The sequence below is a fragment of the Centropristis striata genome, chromosome 7 (assembly GCF_030273125.1).
Source record: "Centropristis striata isolate RG_2023a ecotype Rhode Island chromosome 7, C.striata_1.0, whole genome shotgun sequence".
In the NCBI taxonomy this organism is placed as follows: Eukaryota; Metazoa; Chordata; class Actinopteri; order Perciformes; family Serranidae; genus Centropristis; species Centropristis striata.
This window is the reverse complement of record NC_081523.1, coordinates 24,332,641-24,344,261: the sequence shown is the minus strand read 5'-3', so window position 1 is coordinate 24,344,261 and position 11,621 is coordinate 24,332,641. Positions and strand designations below refer to the sequence as shown.

Below are 11,621 nucleotides of genomic sequence, written 5' to 3'. Positions count from 1 at the left end.
GACACCGTGGAGACATTTTTGCATAATATGGGGAAAAATGAATTCAGTGTTTAAAATTCATCATTTAGATCAGTCAGCTGTTTCCGATTGGTCTGAAAAATACTTATTTTAACATCAACAAAGGCCTTTCCACTGCTGATGTGAGTCAGTATTACACACAGGATGTGGGCAGCTCCGACATCATTTGAAATAAAAAAAGCTACTGTTGCAGAGGATCTGACTCAAACAATTCAGTTTTAACTTCCATCATTTAAAAACAGAGTTAAGTTTTGTATGAAAGGTCATACAGACTGTTGTATAGACACTTATGATCACCCTATAAATGAATTAATGATCATTCACAGAAAGTTGTAAAATATCGTGAATAAAAAAGTCAATGTATTTATAGTAGATTTAAATACATTTTTAAAACTTTGGGCATCCTAGCTTTTAGAAGATCTCCAACCAGTAATCTTTTCTGCATGCCGCCCTCTATCTCTCGCTCCCTTCAATTCCTGTCATCTTTGTACTTGAACTACCTAACAAAGGCAAAATGCCCAAAAAACAAGGAAATAAAACCTGTAACATACAATTAATCAAATGACTTCATTGTTACTTTTAGGGATTTGCAAGCTATGAAACTTGAGCTGGCTTTACTGTATGTTGCACATCACAAAATGTTTTTTGGGTTCTGGATCCTGAGAATATATTAGTTTTCATCCCAGCAGTAATCCTGCAACAGCTACAAGATGCCTTACACCCACCTGTCAAATTACACCAGCTCCAGGAAGTTATTTAGTATTCATTTACACCACCAGCCTATGCAAATACAGCAGCTACAGCTGAGGCAGTCCCTGCACTTTCAGTCTGTACTGAAACGTACCATGTAATACGATAAGACAACTTTAAACTGTAATATTAATTTAAAAACATGAGTCAGTTCTAAACACGTGAAGACATAATAACACTGCTTGCCCTGTAGCTAATTTCATGACATTCAGGCATATAGTAGCCATTATTTAGCTCTTATTTAGTTTTTTACTTTCTAACAGTTGGTCAAATGTCCTGAAATGATTTAATTCTGATGAGTGTAAAATGTTGATTTTTTTTCCAGTATTCTGCTATGGTGTATAGTGACAAGCCAAATATATATTTGGCCACAGAGAAGGTGGTTTCACTCAGACAGGAAGCAGGTGTAACCAGCAGCGTCTGGTCAGTGGTCACTTGGAGGCAGTTCACACACACACACACACACACACAGCTTCTGGTGTCTCACTTAGACCCACAAACCCTCTGCTTACCACACTGACCATTACAAGTAGAGGTTATAGTTTGCAGAAAGGACTTCATCAAGCACCAACATTTAATAATGTACACACACACACACACACACACACACACACACACACACTACCACAGAAACCCCAAATAAAGACTATGGTCCAAGTTAGCTGATGGTCACTGGTCAACAACAATACAAAGAAATGCATTTTGACTTTGGGTCTGTATTGCACAATATCTACAACACACCAAAAATATACAACACACATACAACATTAAAATCAAAGTAATGAAACCTGGGGAAAAGATACGCCCTAAATCTGCACTTGTGGCTAAACTAAAACGAACTATGGAAATATTTATTTCAACAGTTCATCAGTAATAATGATAATAGACAGGGAAAATCTTGTGATGTGGTTTGATATCTTATAACAGCAGAAAAGTACTATTTATATATTTAAAAAGTCAGCGGAATATGGTAATCTGACAGCAACATTATCACTTTATCTGAGGGCGGAAACAGACCGAATGACAGTTACAGTAATACAGTGACACATTTTCCTTTTAGAGAACATTGTGCATTTGTTGCTAAAATGATGACCAAATTGGAAAATCACTTTGTCAAACTACTTTTTAAAACTCTGAGCTTTAAGTTTAAGCTGTTCACATGTCATGTGGTAACTAACTGTTGACATTTGTGTGACTGTATGTGACATTTATGCCTACACAATAATAATATGCTAATATTTCAGTGCATTAAACGTTTGCATTGTCTATTTCAATATCAATTAAACAGTTAGCTGTATCACCGTTGTAGTTATAATTACACTTAGACACACAGTACACCTACAGTAAACTTTCAACTGTGCCGTTATCCTCATCTATAACTCATGTGATTACAGCGTGAGAGAGGCTCCTATAGTGTGGTTTTAAGGGCGTGCAGGGTGGGTTAAATACGCTGTGTGCTTGGCTTGGCTCTTGCTGTCTATCAGAAGCAGCTGGTTATTCATGTGGTGAGAAATCATCTCGTCGAGGGTGCTGAAAATCTGAGACAGAGAGAGAAAGATAAAAGGAGAGAGGTAATCAAATGAAAAGCCTGAAATCCTTCCAGAATCCTGCTCCTTCCTTCTCCTCTCTTTCCTTCCTGTCTCTCTCTACAGCTACCCTCTCCTGGATCTAATTTGCCCTCACCTCTTCATTCTTCTTGCCCTCTTTCCCGAGGGCGTAACCTAGTGTCTCCCCCAGGAAGCGGATAGGAATGTTGTACACCTTCTGCTGGTAGAGCACAGCGAGGGTGTACGGCTGCCGGGCGCTCTGGGCCGAGCTGTGTCGGATGAGAAAGGCACCGTCCTACAACAAGGCAAAAGAGAGGAAAATCTGAGCAAGAATGACACAAAGAACATGGAATACAAAGGGATGGAGAAGAAATAACAGAGAGGGCAATATATAGAACAGGAAGGTAAAAACCAAAGGTGAGGGATAGATTAAGAAATTGAGGGGAATGTAAAAAGACTTTACATATAATGCATAGTAAGTGGTGGTAATGGAAAAAAGTCACCCACATATAAGTCCTGAGGGTGTCTGAGTCAGGCTTGGCTTCTATTTCAGTGGCAGCACCTTTGCCTTAAGCCATTGTGTTTGCTCAATTAAAAATAAGAAACTGAGTGTTTTCTATGCCAAATTTCTTTTTTTTATTAGTCTGCCATGTTTTTTGGATTTTCAAGTCCTTTTACTTATTATAACATAGAAACTTAATTCGCAAAATGTTCAGCTCAATAACAACACTGAGCGATTCATTTTCTCATTCATCTCATTCACAATTTTATGGTAAATTTTCCTCGCTGAAATGACTGGAGGAAATATTCAGAATTTACACATTTCAATGCATTGAAAATGCTTATGTACTTTCATACTTTAACCTAGAAACTCCATTTAAAATGGTTTACATCTTTCATACATTCTGGGTGTAGTTCAAGTTGTACCTAATTTAGAGCTTGGTAAAAAAAAAAAACTTTCACAGATTTTTGTGTATTCGATGTAACATTCAGTAGCTTGAGTGGGGGACATCACAGCTGGAGTGGAGAGGAGCTTTAAAATGTTCTTTAAAATTTGCTTTTATTCTCACAATTTTCACTCTTTGTATATCATTTTAGGTCAAAATGTAGCATGATTTGTGCTGTTCCATGTAGTATACAGTGTTCCATACGTAGATACTCGTGTAAATGGAAACAAGACATTTCCGCGGGAAAGCAGATAGTTTTTCTAACCTGATCCCATTCTCACATTTTGACACTACACGCATACATTTCACACACTGTGTCCATCAGGGTGTCCTATCTGTCACATTTTAAAATAAAAGCAATAGACTTCACAGTTTTGACCCATCACCATGGTAGCACCCCTTTGATTGCAGTGGAATAAACACAGCTAAGTAGGATGAGCTAATTACTGCAGTTTGAAACACACAAACACACACAAAGGAGGTGGACATGTTCAAGATTTGTTCAAGCATTTTTCCAGAATTCAAGCATCTTTCTTCTCTATACTGATTATGCAGTGTAACATCATCTTTTCTGACAAAAACAAGCAATATTCCACACCTTTCAGACATTGTTTGGTATTGGTTTATTTAACTCTTCAACAACAGTCACACCAATCAAACCCATTCACGCTTTTTTTTAACTATTCCTTCTATTCACCTTACACTTTTCTGCCAGCAATTCAGTATGACGTTGACGTTCCAACATCTAGCATTCACACCTCAATTTTGCAGAAATTGCCTTCTCTAGTTGAATTGACTCTACCATCATTAGCTGATAATTATACCATAAAATGAAAAATTAAACTGTTTGGTTTACCTTATTCACCCGCATTAAAAGATCCTCAGCTGCCTTCCTGTTGCAGTCTCCAGCAAACCATTTTTTATCCTGTAATATGACACAAATGTATCAATAAAAGTAAACCCTTCCTCACTAACTCGAGTTAGATTTTTCTGTGTGCAAATCAATAACTTACCTCATTCCCAGATTGTTTGGTTGCTCTCATAACAACAGATGGGGCTTAGAATAGAAAGAAAACATGTCATGTGTTTTCGCATGTTTTGAGAAATCTGTACTTGCCCAAATTACATTATATGAAGCATCCTAGCAGGACTCAAATGATCACAGTCATCCCTCAGGATTTAAAAAGAAACTCCTTTTTTTTTTTTTAAATTGTCAGCTTACCCACAGGCTTAGTGTCTGGCATCGGAGGACTGGAATAAAGGCAAGAAGGCTAATGTTATACACTGAATTTAAATCTGATGTACACTTTCAGAATGAATAAACTGCAAAAACATGCTGGAAATAAAGCAAATAGTTACTGTCTTAACACTTTTGATTTAGCCTTCACAACCCTCTCTGTATTCTTCAACTCTTACATGGGTTTGGCTTCCTTCAGGTTTGCTGGCAGAGGGGGCTTCACAGGAGTTGGTGGAGGGGGTTTGATATTAAATGCCGGTCTTGCATCAACTGAATGATATATAGAGACAATATATGTAGTCTTCATTATCATGAGCAACATATTTTGGGATATGGTTTGTACTGATATTTGATCACTTTTTGACAAGAGAAAATTAGGTCTTTACCCCTTTTTAAATCATTCAGTGAAGGCACGAATGAATTCTGTGTCATACCAACGAGTTTCATTTCCTACAGAGGAAATGGAAACAGAGTAAGAATGAAAACTTTCATTTCTAACCCAGCTTCTATCTTGACAGTCTTACTTTAAATGAGGACCGAGCTTAGCATAAGGAAATGATAAGACTTAGCACTGAGATGAATAGACACACTCACAGACTGAGCTCTGGGAACCGGAGGCTTCATCCTGCTGATAGAGAGAATGTCATTTTCATTACATGTTTAGTACCAGGAATTTACTGTGTAATGTCACTAATATTTCTGCCACATTTGCAGTTTGCCGCAAAAACACAGCAGCGACATTGTCTGATGTGAAATGGAGCATTAAGCTATTTGCAGACAGATTATATCAGTGGCTAGTGCATGTCATGCTCTGGTAAAGGCTGCTTTGACCCAGGTGGAAGTGCACTTACATGGGTATGGGAGAAGGTAAAATAGCTGTCTTTTGAGGTGGAGGCACCCATTTTTGCCCACGAGGCTCAGGAGAGCACGCTGAGGAGCAGGAGGTAAGGAAATTATTATTTTTATTAGATTTTTCATCATCTGGAAAATATATTTGATGTCTGATCATCACTCACAGACCAAAGTGTTCATACAGAGCTAGTTCTTGTGAAGTGTGATGCAACCTACCTGCTGTAGGCTCTAAATACAGATCATCATTATCGTCCTGAAACACAAAATTACAAATTTATACTTTATACTTATATCATGACTATATACATAGTGTGTTTATCGATACACATAGAGAAGCCCAGTAATGAAGCTTAACATGACAGTTCAGGCAGAGAACTGAAGTTACGCTTTCCTTCAAGCTTCATATCGATGTGGCTGCTAACATCCAATCACACTCAAGATTACAGCGTGGACTTTATAACCAGTTATATACTCTTATACTCTCAAGGCCCTTTGCTGTCTCCTCCTTATGTGTTAAGTTTTAGGTATTGTTGATTTATCCGTGTCATCTTACCTGTTCTTCATTTGGATCCAGATACACATCTGAAATGTAGAAAGGAAATACTGATTTTGTGATTTGCCTTGTGCTAAATGTTTAATTTTACATAAAACTGCCGGGTTTCTTTGTATAAATCATGACACATATAGCCTATTTTGGTATAAATATCAGCCTATTAATAATGCTATAATTAAAAACTGGACGAAAGAGTACTCATGGACAAAAATCAGATGTGCTTGTACTCAGAACTGGAGATTACTGATCTATTTCATGCACTGGACTCAGAGGTTATGACCCTTGACCTTAAATTTGGAAATGTCGGAGTTTTTGGAAATATACCTCTATTGTCTTGAGACAATTATTTCAAAGTTCCCTAATTTTGGCAACATATTTGGTGCCAAGAGGTGATTGCTGTCATGTTCTTGCAGATCAGTTTGCTGATGAAGTCGAGTCTCTCATGGTGCAGCTCTGTGACACAACAGTAGGTGGCACTTTCCTCTTTGTTAAAGTCACATGTGCACTCTGCTTAACCACCAAGTTCTGCTTGTATGTGTTTATTCCAAACGATCTGCTGTTGCTGCTGGAAACATTAAACATGTTTTTTTCCTGGAAAGATCTGAGAGACAACAGGTGTGCAGCAACAGAAACTACAAAATCTTTCATAGAGGATTTTATGACATGACTGTGTAAGTATATGAGACTGCCATATCGCCCCATTAATACATTTACTTTCCTCTCCGTCAATAGTCATTTACAGGCTGATGAATTATTCTATAAAAAGGTTATTTGTGTTGGTAGAAGTGATCAATGCACCTTCCTCTGTGTTGGCTGCAGGGGCTGGAGCAGGAGCAGAGCGGACCGGTGGAGGAGGCATCTTCTGCTTTCTCCCAGGCTTCTCATTTCTGTCTATCTCAGGTGCTAAATATAAAGGGAGATAAGGAGAGGCGGGTTACACAATGAATTAACAAAACCGCCAAATGCACTGTTTCTGAAGCTGCCAATGAATGCAGAAGAATGACTCACGTTTTTTGGTTTTGGGATCATCAGCACGTTGTTGCGGTTTCTAGATGACAGATCATTGAATTAAAAGAAATGTCACATCTTTAAACACATTTTAAATATCTTGACAAATGCAGAGACACACAGAAACTGAGCTCATGTTACCGAGAGTTTGGCTGATCTGGGTGGTGGAGGAGCAGCCAGCCTCTGTGGAGGAGTAGGATTGGGTGTCCGCTCTGTAACAGAATTGAAGGCAAAATAGTTTCATACTGCTGAACAATGCTTTAAACTGTTAACTCTATGTGCAGAATGTCTCAGCACAGTGGTGTTACCCAGATAAACATTCTCCTCCACTTGTCTCTGTGGGACTTTCACAGCCGGACGCTCACAGGGAGGCACTTCATACATGTCACCATCCTCGTCATCCTGCCAAGACAAAATATAAGACATAAGAGTCATGTTAGTGACACATTAGTACAAGAGTTTCAGTTGATTGAAACCACAGCTAACTAGGCTGGAAGCTTTATGTCTTGCAACAACTTATAGTACATTTTGTGCAACAGTGCAGAACTAGGAAATCTACTGCAGTTCTATTTGAGCAACATAGCTCTGGTCGATTAGTAAAAAAAAAAGGCCAGACACAAAAAATTGTTTAATTCATGTAGATTGAAAAAAGTAACCATTAAACAGTTCATGTCATAGATAGGGGTATGGATACACAGCAATTAAGTATTTTAAAGTAAAGATTTTTAAACTGTCGTATCATTTATCATCATTAATAATAGCACAAATTTAGGAACTTGTCTTTCTACTCACAAACTCATCCTGTGGCCACCCAAACCCAGCATTGTCATCTGTGGACAAAAAAGACACTGATAGATAATAAAGTCCAGAGTGGAAACAGAAGCAGGAAGAATTAAAACATTTTCTCCTTCAGTTGTAGGTGATGTTAATTCTCACCTGTTCTTCTTGGTGGAGCGGGAGGCCCACTGTGTCTGGCAGAAAGATATTTGTATTTATCTAATATATGATAAGGTTACAGTAACCCTAATGAGGTTTTGCCAACAGCCACAATACTCACCGGTTCTTCAGTTTTCCAAAGAAGCTCTGAAAAACACAGAAATCTCAGATAAGTACCAAGAGATTAAACACATAGAAACTAAACTCAGCCGCATTTCTGGCGAGTAATCATTTACTTTTAGTTATTTATCAGCTTCATCATCAGGTCTGAGTCGTAAAAAACAAGTAGGTAACACTGTACCATGTAGCATTTTGAAGCAGTATGGAAAACACCTAGAAAATAAAGTATATTTGATGGTTTGTACTTTTACTTAAGGGAAAATTTAAATTCGGGACTTTTACTTGTAACAGTGTTTATGTGGTGGTGCTACTTATACTAGCTGTAAGTAAAAGATCTGAATATATTTTCCACCACTGAGAAAATAGAGTATTAGTATTTGCACTTTAATAAGTCCCTGTCAAACTAACCCTGTCCCTATGACTTTTGGTTACTGCCTTTTGAAGCAGGGATTCATCCACATTATCAGTTTGAACACAGAACAGTTCATCAGTAGGGTTAAAACTGATGTAGCCAGGAGGAGGCGGAGATTAACACACACATCAAGTGAAATCAGGAAGTGGAGCAACAGTATCTGTTTTCCCACAGTGCCAGGCAGCCATAGGGGAAGTATTGATGTAAAGTAAATTATTATAGGCAGGGACAGAGAGAGTGGGAGGGACTGCAGAGTTTCTGTCTCTCACACATCGGCACAAAAAAAATCTGAATGTTACAGCTGCTTTACTGTAGATAAATGAGGGCGCAGAGAGCTATGCTTCTAATCTGCTGAAGAGACTCAAAATGACCACAAAGAGACTAAAACAGTTACAAAGACATCCAAAACAGCTGTACAAAGATACACAAAACAACTACAAAGATACACAAATAACTACGAAGACATAAAACATCTACAAAGGGACACAGAAAAACTACAAAGAGACAGAAAACAACTACAAAGAGACACAGAACAACTACAAACATACACACAACAACTATAGAGAGACACATAACAACTACAAAGAGACACAGAACAACTACAAATATACACGAAACAACTATAGAGAGACACATAACAACTACAAAGAGACACAGAACAACTACAAATATACACAAAACAACTATAAAGAGACACAAAGCAACCACAAAGAGGTTTAACACAACAAAAAGGGGCACAACAATCACTGAGAAAATTAACAACAGAATTACCAAAACCATGACAAAGTAACACAAAACGGCTGCAAAGACTACAAAGAGACACAAAACCACACAGAGATGTGTCACGACTACAAGGAGAAACAAAACAAAAACAATAGAAGCTAAATAACAATAAAGTCAGTGTCTCGCTCCCATTAAGAGAGGTGGTGGAGCCTTGCATGTCTGTGCAGAGAGGCCAACTGTCCCATAATCTGCTCATGGCCACAGTATTTATGACTTTTTCTGTTCACAGTAATTCCAAAAATATCTGCATTTTAAGACTGGATCAAGTTACAGCGACAAAGCTCTGCTTTGTTTCGGCCTGTTGTAACTAACTGATGAGCCACCTGTAAAGTCTCAGTGTTAAAGTGTTATCAGTGTTCCAGGAGGCCAAATGGAGGAACGAGGAAAAAGTTTGTAGCCATGAAGTGAAATCGGATGCAAAAAAGGACATGAACATTAATGAGATTCAAATGTCCCTACTGTGCAATGTGTGACTATTCACACAGTAGTAATAGTAGCATGTTATCACGAGCAATCATAGAAGACATTCATTTTTTTAAAATACCAGCTATGGTACTATAATTTAAAATTATTATACTTGAAAAGAGAGAAAAATATTTAAAAAACTAGCTGCTGCTGATGACAGTGTTTTTTCTTTTTTTGGTTAAGGACACTGTCCAATGACCAACTGACAGTGTCTGCTCTTTTCTGCACAAGTTGTGCAATAGTCACACATCACAGACTGGATTTGTTTATGTGCACATACAGGGAACTCCTCCAACCACAAAACCTTTACCTGCATAAATTGTTGACAGAGCAGCAAAGAGAGAGCACAAGAAATCGTAGAGCTGTTTTACCCTCCTGAGAATACTTCTGTAGTTAGATATCATGTATACAACACTATATCTGTTACAGCTGTCACCTGATAGGCTAGAGAGAGAAAACTATATGAGCAAACAGGTTGCAATAAGATGTATTTTCACTGTGAAAATAGAATAGAGAAATAATTCAAGCTATTCACAAACATCACTTCTTACATTAAGTCAGTGAAGTTACATTAAGTTAAAATAAGCAAACGCCTCTCAGAATTACAGACACATGCAGGCAGTTTATTTTTGTCATCAGTTACATTTTCCACGCTGCAAACTGAACATAATTTCTGAGCGAACAGCACCACCTTCCAAACTACTGCATGCTCAGTGCATTATGGGAAAGTGATAGCCACACCATTGGCTAGAAATATAACTACATTTGAAATATAAAATGTAATTTAAACTAAAACTAACGCTTTAAAGCTAAATATGAAGCTTGCGATCTGTAGTGACACAATTTGGTCCACTGCTTCAGATAATAGAAAAACTGTACTTAAAATGGAATAAAACTTTTTTTAATCAACATCCTAGTAAACAGTACTGAAACGTGTGTAATTGAAATTGAATCATTTCAACAAGTCAACTAAGCAACAGATTTTTATAGAGAGCTGTTTAGCAAAATGACAGTTAAGGTAACTTCTCTGCCCATTATTCTGGAGTAAAGCACATTGCTGATACCTGCAGGTGTATTTACTTTCTGGTTATCTGCAAACACCAGTCGTCTGAGCTATTTTTACTGTTTGCCTTTACACTCCCACACAATCACAACTTTTAACAGCATAGCTGACATTTAATCTGCCCCCCATTCAGAACTCGCAAAGAAAAAATGCTAAAATAAAAGTAACCACAAAGATTAACAGTGAACTCTAACTAAAACTGTGCCATCGGCAACACCTGCTCACTTCCTTCTCACTCCACCCAAAGTTTTCAGAGTGTAAAGTCAAATAAGAACAATAAATAAAACATTATTTACCATTGTCTTGATTTGGGGTCGAGTCTCGCAGCTCAAGTCATGAGGAAATGTCTTTGTTTTCTGTCCTTGGATGCAAATGGTTTAAAAGATTGAAAGTGAGCGATACAGAGAGAATGTGAAGAGCAGCTCTAACTGATCTCATTTGCATTTCCTACCTGAGTCAGACAGACAGCCTCACCTGCTGTCAGCCTTTAAATGAGCTGCAGCCGCTGCACAGCTCCAACATGGCTCCACATTTCCCTACTGAAACCATAAAATAAAGTTGTTTTATTTTATTTATATGATAACTATCAAATAGCATCTCCTTTGTATTCCACTTGCAGTCAGAAGGGGAGATTAATTATTAACTTTGGATATACACATGTTATCAGTGAAGCTAAGTTAATAAGCTAATTAATCAATAAGTAGGAGGACAGACTGCATTAATACAAATAAAATGAAAAACTGCCGTGTAGGTGAGATCCACAATATTGTTTCAGACTTGTGAGCCATAAGTGAGCAAAAATAATCCAACAGTGTGTGCAGAAAATACAGCAAACTATCTGCTAAAACTGTTGTTGAATAACATTTTCAATGTGAGTCTATTTTTTGGTAACTGCAAAAGGCCCCCAACACTATTCCTTTTAGATTTTGG

The 11,621-nt window shown here is 37.7% G+C and overlaps 1 protein-coding gene across 3 annotated transcripts; it reads right to left on the bottom strand.

Moving 5' to 3' along the window:
• Positions 1–1,484: 1,484 nt before the first annotated feature.
• si:dkeyp-117b11.1 (B-cell linker protein) lies at positions 1,485–11,216 on the bottom strand. 3 transcript variants are annotated; one of them, XM_059337504.1, is made up of 20 exons: positions 11,143–11,216; positions 10,988–11,052; positions 7,970–7,995; positions 7,849–7,883; positions 7,705–7,742; positions 7,221–7,314; positions 7,054–7,124; positions 6,913–6,952; positions 6,703–6,807; positions 5,905–5,933; positions 5,568–5,604; positions 5,351–5,429; positions 5,094–5,127; positions 4,886–4,949; positions 4,679–4,769; positions 4,485–4,513; positions 4,276–4,319; positions 4,119–4,187; positions 2,452–2,610; positions 1,485–2,306 (listed from the first exon to the last, which is right to left on the bottom strand). In XM_059337504.1, the coding sequence occupies exons 2-20, from the start codon at positions 10,988–10,990 to the stop codon at positions 2,190–2,192; spliced, it is 1,164 nt and encodes a 387-aa protein (XP_059193487.1). In that variant the 5' UTR covers positions 10,991–11,052; positions 11,143–11,216; the 3' UTR covers positions 1,485–2,189. The 3 variants fall into 3 exon arrangements, with proteins under 3 accessions (XP_059193487.1, XP_059193489.1, XP_059193490.1); XM_059337506.1 differs by lacking the exon at positions 11,143–11,216 and having other exon boundaries at positions 5,094–5,124; positions 10,988–11,140; XM_059337507.1 differs by lacking the exon at positions 11,143–11,216 and having other exon boundaries at positions 7,849–7,877; positions 10,988–11,139.
• Positions 11,217–11,621: the final 405 nt, after the last annotated feature.

Coding starts and splice junctions, on each gene's coding strand:
- si:dkeyp-117b11.1 (XM_059337504.1), bottom strand. Junction 6,808..6,912: donor TGATCCCAAAACCAAAAAAC/GTGAGTCATTCT, acceptor CTTTATATTTAG/CACCTGAGATAGACAGAAAT. Junction 2,611..4,118: donor TTTTAATGCGGGTGAATAAG/GTAAACCAAACA, acceptor GCCTTGTTGTAG/GACGGTGCCTTTCTCATCCG.